Source organism: Chiloscyllium punctatum, chromosome 1 (genome assembly GCF_047496795.1).
Source record: "Chiloscyllium punctatum isolate Juve2018m chromosome 1, sChiPun1.3, whole genome shotgun sequence".
Classification (NCBI taxonomy): Eukaryota; Metazoa; Chordata; class Chondrichthyes; order Orectolobiformes; family Hemiscylliidae; genus Chiloscyllium; species Chiloscyllium punctatum.
Window position 1 is genome coordinate 138,044,214 of NC_092739.1, and position 16,900 is coordinate 138,061,113.

Consider the following 16,900-nt stretch of genomic DNA (forward strand, 5'->3'; position numbering starts at 1 on the left):
TCTCATCCTGCTGCAGTGATCGGGAGAAGAAAGCCTAGGCAGCACTCTTCATTAACCCAGAGGTGGGGGCTGGGGGTGGGGCGTCAGGGGGCTAACTCAACACCTAACAGGTAATTAAACCTCAGAGCTATCAGGCAGAATCTGATGATGTTGAAATGCCAAAGTGAAGCGCTGCTCACTAAATGCCAGTAGTTTATGCCCTGAACCCTGGAAGGTGCCCAGATCGGAGGGAGCTGGGCAGTGGTCAGGGTGTTATAACTGGGAATGCCACTGGGGTCGGGCAAGAAAAATCTGCTGAGGAGCCAAGCCTGAGTACTGCCTGCCATGAAGTGACTGCAGAGGAGAACGGCTGCTGGTAACAGACAGGATCTGGCTCACGTGCTGCCCAGCACAACTGAATACCCACCTACCCCTCACTGACAATGCAGGGCCATGTTGGCTGAGTACTGATGAAATCGTGAGCACAGTCAGAGAAAAGAACTGATTGGGGAGAAAAGATACATTTCTACAAAATGACCCTTTCACTGCACATTGTGCAGTCGTCACTGAAAGAATGTTATAACAGCCTAAGGCTCAGGGCATTGTCAATTTGATTGATGGTCATTGCATGTTGAAAGAGAAGACATTAAAACACTAATGCATTTAACTGAACAGAAATGGTCTGTTAATAATATGACAGGACCAGCAAAATGTCAGTGGAGAAAATATTCCTTGTGATAAATACATTAGACATGAAAAGGTTACTCGTTAATTATGATCATTTGTGATTCCTTGACACTTCCAAGTGACCACAGAGGCTGAAGGATCAAGAAATGAGCTGAGTGTGGCATCAGGAGGGAAAGAGGTGCAGCATCTAGTGGTGAAAGTGAGCACTACACTCGTGACTTTCCCACAGCATATCTCCAAGTAAAAATTAGTGCAAACTTAAAACAGAACAAACACAAAAATACTCAACAGGGGTATGTCTATGCTAATATTATTGATTACAATACTTAAAAAATCAGAATGCCTTTTCTGGGCAATTTGCTATGTTTGCATTTGAGAAAGTTTCAGTCAGTTCACTGGCACTGTGCCTGCAGAATCAGAACTATCACTGGAAAAGGGCAGACTGACTCTTGGCGTCAGTTCTCTGATACGCCAAAGACAGTACCTTGAGGGACTTGGAGCGTTTTCAAATAATTTCCCATGACATCAGTTCAAATAGACTGATGATGATGATGATGTTTGTTTACTTATTATCAAATACTTCAAGCGGGTGAGCGCGGGCAAGTTAGTCAGGCTCCTGCTATTCATCTCGCTTCAGTGAATTGTGAAAGTCTTTCACAGATAAGGTTGTCACAACTATAGTGAGGCTTCAACTTTTGTCCTAATCAGCTTCTTCCAGATGATCCACCAGCAATTTTAAAAACTCAAACTTTCTTTTAAGACATCAGCACATTGCCCAATTGTACTTGTTATTAGTATTTCACTTCTCTTGGTGAATGAGCCTGAATAATATTAAGGGTGAATATTAATATTTCATCTTAATTTTGGTTTCGGACGTAGTCACGACTGCAGCTCGGGCCTTCTGGATTATAGGGACTGTCCCTTTTGTGGAAAGGTGTCCCCTCCATTGTGTGGATCGTTAATGGAAATTACACTGTTGTGCAACCCACACAATAAGGAGCAGACTGCTTTGTCATTTTAGTACATTATCGTATTTCAGTTTGTCTTATAACCCATTTTGAAAGATACAAATATCAGTCCATATTCCATCAGGACTGGGGCCTTTATTGTTATTACCATGCCCTTAGCTAATTATTGAAAAGAAGCCAGCAAATCATCTATGGAAGCATAATTCTTTTGTCATCATTTCGGGTTCAAACAGAAAACTTCACCATCTGGATCCTTTCTCTTCAAAAACATTTGTCCACTTTTTGGGGAACAGCAAAGCTGCCTGCAACAAATTGGTGAACCCACCGTTGTAAAGGGGCTAAATAAACTGCAGGGCATAGTGCTTTCTCCAAGGCAAGGTTACAGTGTTTCCAAGTTCAGAAAGATGGATCCCAGCCAGGATCTCAGCTCAAGGCCCTTCAGATTGACGTTCACTGGACAAAGATACATTGGTGGTGATAAAGGTACTGAGCCTGGGTGTCTCAGCCAGCCTCTCGTTTCAGTGAGGTCATGGTTTCTCCTTTTATCCAGTTCCACACATCATGTCAGCTCCACTGACTTATTGATTGAAATTTGGGGGGAAAAGAAACACACAAAATAAAAGTTCAAGGTGATTGCTACTTTTTCAGATTGTGTTTTGTGTTTTCCAAAAGCTCTGTGTGTGTGTGTGTGTGTGTGTGTGTGTGTCTGAGTGCATGTCTGCGTGTGCAAGTGTATGTGTGTGCGTGTGTGTGTGTGTGTGTGTCTGAGTGCGTGTCTGCGTGTGCAAGTGTATGCGTGTGCATATATTTGTGTGTGTGTGTGTGTATGTCTGAGTGCATGTCTGCGTGTGCAAGTGTATGTGTGTGCGTGTGTGTCTGAGTGTGTGTGTCTGCGTGTGCAGGTGTATTGGTGTGCATGTGAGCGCGTGTGTGTGTGTGTGTGTGTATGAGATAACTGGCCTGTGCCCATTTTCAATCCCCAGTGTGTACTGAAGCATTGAAAAGCTGAGGAAGATTGACCGAGATCAGAATTAGGATAAAAACAGGAAATGATGGAGAAACTCAGCAGAAGTTGGCAGCATGTGTGGAGAGAGAAACCAGGGTTAATGTTTCGAGTCTGGTATGACTCTTCTTGGGTACAAGTTCTGTAGAAGATGTTAATTGATTGCAATTCCAATGAACATCCAGAAATGGATGCTGATGGTGAGACTTCCTGTCTGAAGAATTGAGTGATTAGAAGTACCACAGAAATGCATTCCAACCTTCCCCCATTTTGAAGAAAGAAATATTAACATGACAATCACAAGAGAGAATTTGAATACCTGGCAGAACGGACAGCCATGCAGAGTGATGCGAATACCCAATAGAATTACCAGCCAAACAGGTATACTCCCCTGCATCCTCAAAAGTAACATTTCGCAAGTACAGAATTTCTATTTCCTTATCCGTTGTGTTAATACCAGCAGTCTACAAAAAAAACAGAAACCAAACAGGAAAGAAGAAAATGAAGCAAGAGGGGACAACAGGTAGGGTTGGACCACAGCACCTCAGATAAAGTCCCTGCACACCACAGAACTGAAAGCAGGTTCAAGCACAATCTACAAGTTTCCACCCTGCTCCAGAATAGTGCGACATGATAGACATGCCTACCTCCACATCCTGCACATTAGTCAAGAATTCCCTTCACCAGGCTCTCACTCTCTCTGTCCCATTAATAGCATGCAAGAGCAAATGCAACAAGTGTTTGAACTTGGTTGGCAGAGGGGAGGGGGAGGGGAACAAAACTGACCCACAATACGCCAGATTGATTCAAAGTTTAGAAAAAAAAGATTAGCATCTTCTTTCAGGAAGAGTCATATGAGGCAAAGGAGAAAAGGGGTACAAGAGAGACAGCACTGTTAAATGAAACAGCCGTGAGTAAAGTTTAAAAGCAGCCAATGGTTGTTTATTGTAATAGGCAATTGGTAAATGTGACAGGAAACAGCAATAGCAGTGGGGAAAATGGTGAGGACAGAAAGCAATCCTGTATTGTAGGAATTCTTTCCACAGCAAAGGGTGGCAGAGTATTGGTTTTATTGCCATGCAAAGCAAGGATAGGAAGGAAAGGTTACTGATGACAGGTTGGCACAGGCTGGAGCAGTCAAGCCCACGAACAGACAAGGCGATTGCGTGCTCCATATTGTTGGCGATGGTGACGGGCAGTCAGCTGGGGGGTGGGGGGAGTCGGGAAGGCTGGCTGGAGGTTAATAGTCAGACTTTATTGGGTTGGAGGCCTGGGACAGAGGTTTGCGTTTACCTGGTTTCGGTTCGTTGACGTACAGCCAGTGCAGTTTTTCAGCCGTGCCAACGAAATTGGTGGCTCTACACAGATACTCGCCCTCATCCTGTTCTGTCACATTGTAAAGAATGAGTTTAGCGTCCGCTTCAGCGGTTCTACTTATCCACGACTGCAAGAACAGATCATACAGAACAGGTCAGTAGCTTCAGCTGCAGCTCCCTGGAACAGCAAGGCTGCCAGTAGACATTCCTGACTAGAGACCACTGGAAGGTGGCATTGGGGTGGAATATTTAAAATCAAACCCTGCAGTAATCTTACCTTTTCTCCTCTCAGTCCACCTATTAGCAGGGAACAGTAAACATTGAAACTCGTAGCAGGAGTAGGCCGTTTGGCCCTTTGAGCCTGCTCTGCCATTCAATATGATCATGGCTGACCTCAATATCTCTTATGTGTCCTCTTCCTTGAAGTCACTGATTTCCTGATATGTCAGGGGGAGAAAGGTTGCCGTGGGTAGATGGGAATGAGGAGGAATCAGGTTGGTCTTGATCTGACTGAATGGCGGAGGTGTCTCAAAGGGTCACATGGCCTACTTCTGTTCTCAGTTTGTAGTTATCTAGGTTAAACAGACTGCAGTGAAACTATAGAACCATATAGTACAGTTTAGAACCTTCGGCCTATGGGATCTGTACTGCCAAAGGTATGCTCAGCCTAAATTAGTCCCACTTTGCAGCACATAGCCTTCAATGTTCTAACACTTCAAGTACCCATCCATGTACTTTTTAAAGGTTGTGATAACAATACTAATAGCAGGCCTGGGCCTATCAATGGTAGAGGCTGTCCAATCCAAGAGCAGCTAACTCCAAGAAATTAGATTAGATTCTCAACAGTATGGAAACAGGCCATTTGGCCCAACAAGTCCACACCAATTCTCCGAAGAGTAAGCCACCCAGACCCATTCCCCTACCCTATATTTACCCCTGACTAATGCACCTAACACTATGGGCAATTTAGCATGACCAGTTCACCTGACCTGCACATCTTTGGACTATGGGAGGAAACCCACACAGACGGAGGGAGAATGTGAAAACTCTACACAGACAGTCATCTGAGGTGGGAATCGAACCCAGGCCCCTGGCGTTGTGAAGCAGCAGTGCTAACCACTGAGCCATTTGGAGGTGTGTTCCCAGGGTGCAGTGGTTCCTCAGCCATTTTGTGCCAACTTCCTTAGAGGCCTTTTATTGCACTCAAGAGTCCATGTTGCCATGGTGATTTGATGTGAAAGGCAGTGGCACCCAGCTTTGATCCACCCTCTCGTTCCTCAACCTTCCCTGCTGACCCCAATTGAATGTGGGGGGGGGGGGGGGGGGGTGTGGCCTGCAGGATGGCTAGTTCCTGGAGAACAGAGCCCAAGAGCCAAAAATACCTCAGCTCTGGAAAACTAAGCCTTGTATTTAATCCGTTGCGTGTTCTGGCCATCTTTTTGCAAAGCAGTTAATTTTCCAGAAGCTGTTGATATAGGCAAACACATGGCTTTCTGAACTTTGAGTATGCCTTTCTTTCAACTGAGGTTGGGAAATGGCAGGCATTACTAATTTTGAATGAGCACAACAAATATTTCTCGCAGACATAAACATGAGTCATCTGCCCAACATTGCACAAACACATTTAACAACGGCAGAATGGGGATGTTCCTTTAAATGACTCTAAACCAGTCTGTTTGTAAAAGACTCTCCATTGTTCTGCTCATTGAGCAGTGCCTTGTGGAAAGCAGGAGGGCGAGGGCTGTCACTCAGTGTCTTTAGTGTGAGCCCCCTCCATCCCAGGCCTCCATTTATGTCACCATCTGCCACACTCTCTAAACCAGACAGGCCTCTAGGCAAGAGCAGGGCAGGTGCTACATTTTCTGGACCTATTCCCTCCCCCTCACTCCTCAAGCCCTTTCCCCTCCCCCCCACAGCCCTTTCCTTTCCCCCCATCACTCCCCTTCTTGTCCCCCTCACACCCTCTTTACTCCTCCACAGACCTTTCCCCTTCCCCCTTACTCCCCCAAAACCCTTTCCCCTTCCCCCTTACTCCCCCAAAACCCTTTCCCCTTCCCCCTTACTCCTCCACAGACCTTTCCCCTTCCCCCTTACTCCCCCACTAACCTTTCTCCTCCCCCTTACTCCCCCACAGATTTTTCTGCACACCCCTAGACCTTCCCCCTCTCACTCAATTCCAGTGTTTAATTCCCCCCCCCCACCCCCAATTCCATTATGATGATGTCCCCTCCCAGTCCTTTCCATTGGTTAGATTCGGAATCACGGCCTAAGAGACAGAGGAATGTCATTTGGTTGGTTCAAGTGGAGAGCAATGGTTAATGCTGTGGCCGGTCATTTCTCATTCAGACCGCCCATCCCACCTCCTCCCCTACCCTCAGTGTTTCACCTGCTGCTGCACCATGTGGTGTAGCAAATCCGCACTGGAGAGCTCCCCGGATTTATTTTAACGTTTGGTCTCGGGATGTCTGGGTGTTCCTGGCCAGGCTATCCCTGAGTGGTGAGAGCCTGGAGTCACATCTTGGCCTGGGCTGGGTAAGGGCAGCAGATTTCCTAACCTCAAGGAAGGATCCCAGGGTGTGGGGACTTCATGATGATCTGTCAGCGTCATGGTCTCTTTAACTAGAACCACTATCAGCGGTAGAATTACTTGGCTTATACACACCACACACACACAACTTGCATTTATATAGCACCTTTCACAATCCCAAGATATCCCAAAGACCTTCACGTTTAAAGTACGTTGTGAAAGTTTTGTTATTAATCGCCATGGTTGCCAGTTCGCCCACATCCGCGTGATATGACCCCCACCTGGCTGAGGGATAAATATTCGCTCAGAAATCCCCTGCTTTTCTATGAAAAGTGCAACAAATTCTTTTGCATTACCTTTAGGACCTTGGTTTAAAGTCTCAAAATGCGATGATTGGCACCTCGGAGTGCCTGCTTAGAATTTCCCCTCAAATCTCTGCATTGGGCCTTGTGGCCCCCTATGTTTTGACTCAGAGGCGAGTTGGTACCACAATGAACACACGGCTACACAAGCTATCCCATCAATCAGATAACACACTCATATAGGATTACATCATTTCTGATCGAAGCAGCTAAAACTGTTCTCAGAGCTGTGCGACCTACTTGAAGCATGATTGTCAGGCACAGGCTGCTCAATACAGCCCTCCCTCTGTGCTCGGGGACTGACAGCATTGTGCAATGATATAAACAGTGCACCTTGAAGCATCTTACAGTGTTGTGCCGCCTAGAAATCACAATTGAAAAGCACTTTTACGAGAAGGCGTTATGTCTTTAAGCAGGTTTGAACTCGCTGGTGCAGAAAGTGTTGGGCTGACTCCTGAACAATAAGATGAGTGGTTCAGAAGATCTCACACTACAGTACTGGCTGCTCCAAAGCTTCAGGTCCAACCCAGAAAGACAAGCCGTACTGAAGTAGTGTTTCAGTCCTGTTTGTTCAGAGTGTTTGCTTCATTCTGCTTTTGACTTCACTTGAACAGAAAGCTGTTTAGTTCCAGGCCAGTGCTCTTTCATTCCTGACTGGGCTCTTAAGTCCATGTGATGCCATTGTTTGTCCTGGTGCTATGTGCAAATCCTCTTTGTGCTCCCTCTGCACATTCCACACACATTCTGCTATTTCTGCACAACGGCCACCACTCCAAAACCCACCACCCTCACCTCCCCTACACTGCCCACTCTTTTTCCCTACTCTCTTCCCTGATCCCAGGTTTATGGGGACCTTGGTTAAACAACACCGCAGCTTAAAATGGCTGCGCTCAATCTATAGGTCCAAGCATCTCGCTGAGCTCAACACAATGGCAGACAGACTAGGACTTCAAAGTTTTTCTTGCACTTTGTTTTACTTTGACAAGTTTGGACTCTCCGGTGTGCACCCAGCTCCTCAAGCTGGCCTGGGTAGGACTCAGGCTATTTTTAAAAATAATCGCATTATCAGGACAATGCACAGATAGATTGGGCACGACAATGTCAGGCAGTGCAGCCCGTAAACATCGTACTGTGAGATTGGCAAACACTGACAGGCCAGAGACGACGAGAACTTACTCTGCTGGAAGAGAACATCATCAGCACTACCAGTTTACACTCTGACACACATCCAGCTGCAAGTTTTATAAAAGCAGAACACTGCACACACTGGAAATGTGAAACAGAGAGAGTGCTGGAGAAACCCAGCAGGTCCAAGGAGAGAGAAAAACGGGAGTTAAAAGTTGGAATCTGGTACAACTCAGTTCTGAAGAAAAGTCATACCTGACATGAATTGTTAACTCTGTTCAGTTTTAGTTATTTACATTGTTTCATTGTACATTGCCTGTTCTGCCTCTCAGTATAATCAGGGCTGATCATCCAACTCAGTCCCAGGTCCCCATTTTCTCCCCATACCCTTTGATTCTTTTAGCCCTAACAGTTATATCTAACTCCTTTTAATCAACTTATTGGGAATCGGTTTAGCTTAGTTGACTGGATTGATTATTTGCAGAGCAGTGTGATGCCAACAATGTGGGTTCAATTCCCATCACCAGTTTGAGGTTACCATGAAGGATTCTTGGGGAGGCACGGTGGCACAGTGGTTAGCACTACTGCCTCACAGCGCCAGGGACCCGGGTCCAATTCCCACCTTGGGCAACTGTCTGTGTGGAGTTTGCACATTCTCCCCGTGTCTGCGTGGGTTTCCTCTGGGTGCTCCAGTTTCCTCCCACAATTCAAAGATGTGCAGGTCAGGTGAACTGGCTGTGCTAAATTGCCCATAGTGTTGGGTGCCTAGTCAAGGGTAAACATAGGGGTGTGGGTGGGTTGCTCTTCGGATGGTCGGTGTGGACTTATTGGGCTGAAGGGCCTGTTTCCACACTGAGGGAATCTAATCTAATCTGATTCTCAACCTCTTCCCTCACCTGAGGTCTGGTGGCCCTCGGGTTAAGTCACCTCTCTGTGATGAGAGAGCAGCCTACAGTGTGGTAAGACTATGATGACACAATGAATCAATTTGTTCAGCCACATTATGACATGCCTCTGAGGCAGGTAGAACTTGAAACTGGACTTTCTGGCCCAGAGGTAGGGACACTACCAATGTACCCCACAAGACCTTATAGATACACAAGCTGCAGTTTAATGGTTGGATTTGGGAAATTTAATCCTTGTTTTGTGGAGGATTTGTTCCCATGATTCCATTGGATATTTGGGCCAATTTGATTTCATGTTTTTTGAGGTAAACACCTGTTAAGATCATCTGCTATTCTTCTAGTGTTTTAGGAATCTAAAAATGGAGCAGGTCCCAATTCTCCACCACCGTTTCCAAGTGCTCATATTAGTTTGAAGATGAGTGTATGCGCAGTCCCAAAGGATGGTCCAGATTTGGCTCCTTCTCTTTGTGAGGTTAGATAGAGATAGCAGTGGAAAGTCTTTACATCGGTTCAGTCTTCTCAAAGTCAGACTGGGAACATTTAACTTTCTGGTAAGATGGTGGTGCAGTTGGTAAGAGGTTTGAGGGCACAGCTCTGTCCACTTTTTCTTTTGTTTCTTTTCTTTTCTCTCTTTTTTGTCTCTTCTATTTTATTTATCTCTTGTTGGAGAGCTCATTGTGGTGATGGAATGGGTTGTGGTGAGTGAGCCCCAGCGCAAACTCATGGTCCCATTCCTGATGAAGAGTTTATGCTCGAAACATTGATTCTCCTGCCCCTTGGGTGCTGCCTGACCTGCTGTGCTTTTCCAGCACCACATGTTTTGACAGTGATGGTGTCGGAGGTGGGTTTGGGCCCCCAGCAGCTTCTGCATCAACGAGGTAGTCCGAGTGCCAACTCACGGCTGCTGCAGGAGACGGGTTTGGGTTTCCGGTAGCGTCTGTGTCGGCTTCCAGGACGGAATCATGGAGAGGGCAGCAGAGGTGAAGGTGGGTATAGTACAAGACCTGACGGCAACAGTGAGGTGGACCCAAGCAGACTCACAGTGGTGGCAGGGTCGAATTTGGAAGCATGTGTTACCTGGCGGCATCTGTGGCATCTGCATTGGCAAGGCAGCGAGGAATCATAGTGGCAGGGGGTTGGTGGAGGTGAGATGGCACCGAAGATTGGTGACTTTCGTTCCACGGTGACGGGTAACTGTGCCTGGCATCAGGCCCACGATGGAACACTCAACAAGAAGCACTTTCTCTCTCTTTACTTTTCTGACTTTAAATTCTCTGTTCTGATTTATTTTGCTGTGTTTTGAGATGGCACCAGAGAACATTGAGACTTTTCACTGTATTTTGTAACAATAAATAAATCAAATAAATAAAGTAGTCCCTCCTTATTGCTAACTCATTGTTCACTGACTGGAGAAGACCAGTACAAACTAGATAATGAGCGATCGGCCTTTGTAATCTTTGGCTGACATTCACCCAACAGGAAAACATCCATTTATGTTTCTCAACACCTTTATTATTTAAAACTCACATCCTCATGTCCAAATCCACCTCAACCAACGTACACAACCACCTCACCCTGAAACTTCACAGCCTCATTCCTTCCTTATCTGTCTTACTTCCTCCAGAACCATAACCCTTTGAGAATGCCCCTTTCCTCCAACATTTGCCTCTTGTGCGCCTTTTGACTTTCCTCCCCACTTCAGCCATCTTGGCCATAATCTCTCGGCTTTCCACCTTAAACCTTTCCGCTTCCCTCTCCTCCGTGAAGGCTCCTTTAAAAACCTTCCTCTACAACCCTCAATCCTCTTACCAACTCCTTTTCTTTTGCTCCTGTGCAGCACTTGGGGAATGTTTTCCCATGTTAAAGGTGCTATGGAAATGCAAGTCACTGTCAAGGCCCTTGAACGCTTGTGGCTAATTGCCTTTGAGTATGTGAGTGCTGCCAAGTGGGACTGCCATGATTATCTGTTGCACTGTGCATCAATCTGCCACTTACTTTCAGCACCACGACATATGGAGCTCCATCCGGGTCCTGTTTGCTGCCGTTCACCTCCACGTGTTTTAGCCACTGGATATGTGGCTGTGCGTCACTGAAGACCTTGCAGTGGAATTCAACATCACTACCTACGACCACTGACTGGTTTGCAGGCAGTCCTGCCTGGAGAATAGGCCGATGTGGAGACCTTTCTGAAAGTAAAGGAAACGTCTCAGGTTAAAACAAAGTCATGAGTGCACTATTAATTTGGAATAGAACAATTATTATTTGATTTGCCCAGAGGTCAACTCATATCCTTTAGCAATGGATATCTGTGGTCCTTACCTGATCTGGCCTACATGTGACTCCAGACTCAAAGCAATGTAGTTGACTCACAACTGCCCTCCAGGCAATAAGGTATAGGCAATAAATGTAGGCTTAGCCCAGCATTACCCATATCCAATGAACAGATTTTTAAAAATTTCAGCATTTATGTTATGTTGCCAAGTGAGGTCATTGAGCCACAGGAAAGGGTGATGGAAGCAAGGTTGAGTGAATAGAGGATTAGAGGAGGGAACTGAAATCAACATTCTCTCCTCATTGTAAGGAAAGACTGCTGGCAGCTTTATCCTGGGTACAGAACTAGAAATGTCAATTGGCTCATCTGACCGTTCCTTGCCTGTCCTCTTTCTTCACTGTCAGCACAAGCCACAATCTTGAGGAAGACAAATGTTGACAGGTCAATTCCAGGAGAATTAAACTCTCAGGAACACTTTCTTCACTCAACAATATTTCACAATCATCCACTCCCTTCTCCACCAACAGCAGCAGCAGTGTGTTCTATCTACCAGATGCCCTGCAGAAATTCACCAAAGATCCTCAGAGAGCGCCTTCCAAACCCAAGGACCACTTCCATCTGGAAGGACAAGGGCATCAGATATAAGTTCCCCTCCAAGCCACTCACCATCCTGACTTGGAAATATATTGCCGTTTCTTCATTGTCGCTAGGTCAAAATCCTGGAATTCCCTCCCTAAGGTATTGTGGGTCTTCTTACAGCACATGGGCTGCAGAAGTTGAAGAAGGCAGCTCACCACCACCTTCTCAAGGGCAACTAGGGACAGGAAATAAATGCCAGCCCAGCCAGTGATGCTCACATCCCTCAGGTGAGTATAAAATATATGGCAAGCCACTGAGGGAGCTGCTTTCAACTGCTACAACACTGAGTTCTACATGATCCAGTGGATACTTAATTCCTCTAAACTCCATTTCTACTTCACTTTTATTTGTACATTTGCATTGTCTCTTTTAATCTCCAAAACCACTCCTTACTCAGCAGCGTTCTTTCTTCTTTCAAATCTGACTTTTCATTCTTCACACTGTGCTCTTGGTCCCTCCCTCATCTTGTTAAAGGGCTCCAAAATATTTCATATGGGTATAAGTACAAGATATTGTTGCTAGTCCCAAAATAGGTGAGCGTGGGGCTCTCAGTGACTAACAGGTCGCTGTCACACTATTAATCCAAGAGCGAGAAGACAGGCAGTCTGACCTGGACCCCTTGCACAAATTGTCAATAAAATTCTCATCTTTAGTCATGGTTGGTTGTGGGCTGGCAATGGTTGCTGGAAAAGTGGTACTGGACCTGTACACTTTCTTTTGCTCAAATGAAGAGATGCTTGACATTGTTTATGAGTCTGTTGTTGAACAGCGATGGGTGTTGAACAGTAAAGCAAGGGTACAAATATGATGTGACTCCAGTTGCATGTTCTGAGTAGCTCATTCATCAGGGCACCTTTTTTTAATGACCTTGTGCTAGGCCACTGTATGGAACAGAACAAAAGAGACAATATATAAGAGCAGTGGGAAGTCTGCACATTTGGCAAGGTGCTTAGTTGGAGATCTACAGAAGCGAAAAAGATAAAACAAGATATAAATTTAACACAGGCATGAGATAGTGTAACAAGTCAATGGGGGAAACCACATTGCTGTGAATACTTGCTGTCAATGTTGATTGGGAATTATCAACAAAGGTGATTTTGAATTAAAAATGCAATTATTTATGTCATTCCATGCATCTCACCAAGTGTGACAGGTAATTTAAATTATTTTTAATATGTTCTGGATGTGGGTTTGCTCACTGAGCTGGAAGGTTCGCTTTCAGACATTTTGTCACCATACTAGGCAACATCTTCAGTGAGCCTCGAAATGAAGCACTGGTGGTGTAGCCCACTTTCTATTTATATATCTGAGTTTTCTTGGATTGGTGATATCATTTCCTGTGGTGACATCATTTCCCATTTAATATGTTCTATTTAATTCAACCTTTACAGTGTCTAATATTACCACACAACCTTTTTCTCACTGTTAGCAGCATTACATAGTTTTTAACCAAGCTCCAACAGGAACGATACATTAGGGAGCTAGAGTGTTTTAGGATCAAATTCAGCTTCTAGTGTTAGTATGAGGCTCCTGCATGATCCACAATTCTGCCATATCATTTTTACAATGAAGCCTGGCTATTTCTGTTTAAAGTTGATGTATTTTCAGAATGTTGGAATATTAGTCTTTTGTTCTTGTCTAGCAGATGTGGTAGTCATGAAGGAGTCACATGGATCATAAATTCTATTCCCATTTTCCCAAAACTAATGAGAGGTTGAGTAAGCATGTTATATGAAGCTGAAAATGTGTTGCTGGAAAAGTGAGGAAAGAAGGGCTCATGCCCGAAATGTTGATTCTCCTGCTCCTTGGATGCTGCCTGACCTGCTGCGCTTTTCCAGCAACACATTTTCAGCTCTGATCTCCAGCATCTGCAGTCCTCACTTTCTCCTCGAAGATGTTATATGAAGCAGCTAAAACAACAAACTTACCCATGATCTCTGAATTGCTAGGAGGTTCATCACCACCTCCACAAAGCCAGTGAGGGATGCACCTTGGTCAGTGATGCTTAGAAATGGTCAGCAGGTTCTTGGGTACACCCCACTGTGGTTGTAGTAATGATGCTTAGGGAGTTTTGGACAGAACTGCCAGAATAGCTCCCATGATCCTTTTCACTCTCTTGCCGCTCAGTCAATCACCAATACGCTCTGACACACCCAGCTATTCCTCATTCCCAAGTGAGGCCCTGAATATGTGAATCATTGATATGTAAATGCTACTGCAACCCATCCATTTTTAACAAGATTGCCACCAATGGTGAGTTATGCCAAAGGAAACCTTGGATGTGAGTCTTTGCAGCCTCACTATTGTCTCCTCCGAATCTGGTCTTATCTGTCCTCAGGATGTATCTGAAAATCAACAGGGGCTGTCAGCCAGTGAGCTGGAGTAAGAACTTTGGATGGTTTTCCCTTCCTCAACACAGCCCCAAGTCCTGATTGATATCAACTCATTTCGTAAAAGCCAAGTATTGTCCATCTGACATTTTAGGTGGATGTGAAAGAACTCACAGCTCCAATTTAAAGATGAACAAAGGCATTCTCCCTAATGTCCTGATTGATATTTATCCCTGACCAACATTATTAGAACAGATTTTCTGGTCATTATCACACTGCAGTTTGTGGGAGCTTGCTGCGTAACAAGTGACTCTACCACTTCCTACAATGCAGCAGTGACTATACTTGCCGGGTATTTTGTTGGCTGAAAAGGGCTTTGGGATATCCTGTGGTTGTGAAGATAGCATCTCAATGCAAGGCTTTCTTTCTTTGAAGACTGACAAGTAGGTGAAATGGTTGTGGTAATTACTTCTAGCTTTGATACTTCATAAAATATTTGAACTTCTATTGACAACAATGGAATATTTCATTGACAGAAGATCCTGATTTTCTTAAAGGTTTCAACAAAAGCTGAGAATTAGTTGTAAAAACAAGGACTGCAGATGCTGGAAACCAGATTCTAGATTAGAGTGGTGCTGGAAAAGCACAGCAGTTCAGGCAGCATCTGAGGAGCAGGAATATCGACGTCTCAGGCAAAAGCCCTTCATCAGGAATAGATGGCTTTTGCCCGAAACGTTGACTTTCCTGCTCCTCGGATGCTGCCTGAACTGCTGTGCTTTTCCAGCACCACTCCAATCTAGAATCTGATAATTAGTTGTGAAAATGCATGATTTAACTCTAAATAACCAACACTCCTTGCAACCCTTTTCTCTTCGGCTGGGTATTCTGTATGCAGTCAATGGGTTAACTTTGAGCTATCCGGCTTGTTTGACTGCACAATGACATCTTACTAAAGGTGATCCTATTTGAATCCCTAATCAGCACAAGTGGATGTAGATATGGATTCTTCAGCAATTTATTACCCATTCCCTGAAGAGTTTTACAATTGGATTTTCTACAATTACCTTTAAGTGTACCAGAAATCATTGTTGCTACAGACAAAAGTAATTATTGTGAGTTTTTTTTGCGCAATAACAATTACCATAATTTAAAGCTTCTACTTTCATCTTCTGTTCCAATCATTAAGTACCCCTCCAGTTTGGAGAGTACTCGCCTTTCACAGATGTATGACTGCCTCACTGTTACAGTCTCACTTCATCCCATTTAATGTCCCATGGGATAAATACTCCCAGCTCCCCCAAGGTAATTAAGCTAGCCTCTATAATATTCCGCCATCTCAGTCATTCAGTAGCACTGCTCTGCTGCCTTCCACTACAACAACCCTCCCACCCATTCTCCTCGCAATCCTATAATCTTGCCTTCTCAGGACTTTCCTCTTCCTAGAATCTCCAACATTGCTTCTGTCCCAATATTCTTCCAGCCCCCATTTAAAACGATTGGCAGCTGGTGTGGCTTCTGTCCACTCACTGTCGATTCCTAGTGGCTACTGGCCTCGGTGAAGAGGATAAGGTTGATTTGAGCTTCGGATTTCAATCCTTGCGGTCAATTCTGACTTTGTGGCAAGTGATAAACGGGTGACAATGATTAAGTCAGCTGGAAGATCTTGCTCAGAAGTCTAACCTGCATACCCTGCACCCTGTTAACGCGCCTCACCACGGCTGCTGTAAAAAGACTGTGCACCTCTGGTTTCAGAAATGGAAATGAAAGTTAAATTTTCCTTCCTCAGATTGCTGTAGTCAGTTCTCTGGGAAGGTTAGGTGTGCTCCAAATGACAGGGTTAGGCACAACTGTGATGGTGACCCTGGCAGGATCACTACTGAGGTTTAGTCACCTTGCAGAGATATCATGGGACGCTCATGGGAAGGGACAGCATTAGCCAATGACAGAATCAATACCTCAGGAAAGACAGAATGAAATAAGAACCTTGTGCTTATATAATACTTTATTACATCCTCACAGGATCCCCAAAGCACTTTACAAGCAACAGATTCCTTTCAGACACACTGATTTAGGCCAATTTGTGCACTGTAAGATCCCATAAGCAGCAACGGAATGAATGACTAGCTGATCTTATTTGGGGTGACTGTGATGGGGAAGAGTTCCCTTCCTCTCTCTATGACAGTTACATATATGATGAGTCTTGCCGCCTAAAACAGCAGATGCGAGAAACATCACTTCATTGAAATACAGTGACCACTTCATTGCTGTTTGGGAGTGTCAACCCAGATAAACTTCTAGGATTGGAATTTTAACACCTGACTGTGACCAGACTTAGTACCCAATATTACAGTTGATTCAACCCACTGCCCAGTCAATCTGATCACATCTTACCGAGTACATCCAGCTGGTAGGTGTGGCTAATGCTGCCATATTTGTTCTCGACGACGCATGTGTAATTGCCTCGGTCTGAGGGAACAACACTCTCCATGACCAGACTCCACTGCTGGTGTCGTAACTAGAGAAAGGAAACAAATAGAGAATGGTCATTGGTTTTCTCCAGGGCCCTGAGTTCCTGTTGGTTTCTGAACATGAGAGTCGAATGCTCCTTTCTAATAGGAACAGAGCTAACTCCTGACCATACTTGCAAGGCACAAACATACTGGCAGGGTCCCCATAACGATACCACATTCCTCTATCCCAACCCTGTGATAGACTCTCCCCCCACCATACCTCACCATAATAAACCCACCCCCACCCTATCACCATGGTACCCCAACCCCCAACCTT

The 16,900-nt window shown here is 45.0% G+C and overlaps 1 protein-coding gene across 8 annotated transcripts in view; it reads right to left on the bottom strand.

Annotated features, from left to right (window-relative positions):
- Positions 1 to 16,900, bottom strand: part of fgfr3 (fibroblast growth factor receptor 3) — a 177,253-nt gene that overhangs the window by 24,431 nt on the left and 135,922 nt on the right. For 4 of the 8 annotated variants that reach the window (XM_072575402.1, XM_072575394.1, XM_072575384.1 and 1 more), the window contains exons 6-8: positions 16,505 to 16,628; positions 10,868 to 11,058; positions 2,957 to 3,101 (exon numbers count right to left, since the gene is read on the bottom strand). In XM_072575402.1, the coding sequence (XP_072431503.1) occupies positions 2,957 to 3,101; positions 10,868 to 11,058; positions 16,505 to 16,628 (460 nt within the window). Of the gene's footprint in view, positions 1 to 2,956; positions 3,102 to 3,930; positions 4,082 to 10,867; positions 11,059 to 16,504; positions 16,629 to 16,900 lie in introns of all 8 variants that reach the window. The other 4 variants (XM_072575359.1, XM_072575369.1, XM_072575349.1 and 1 more) reach the window with 2 other exon arrangements.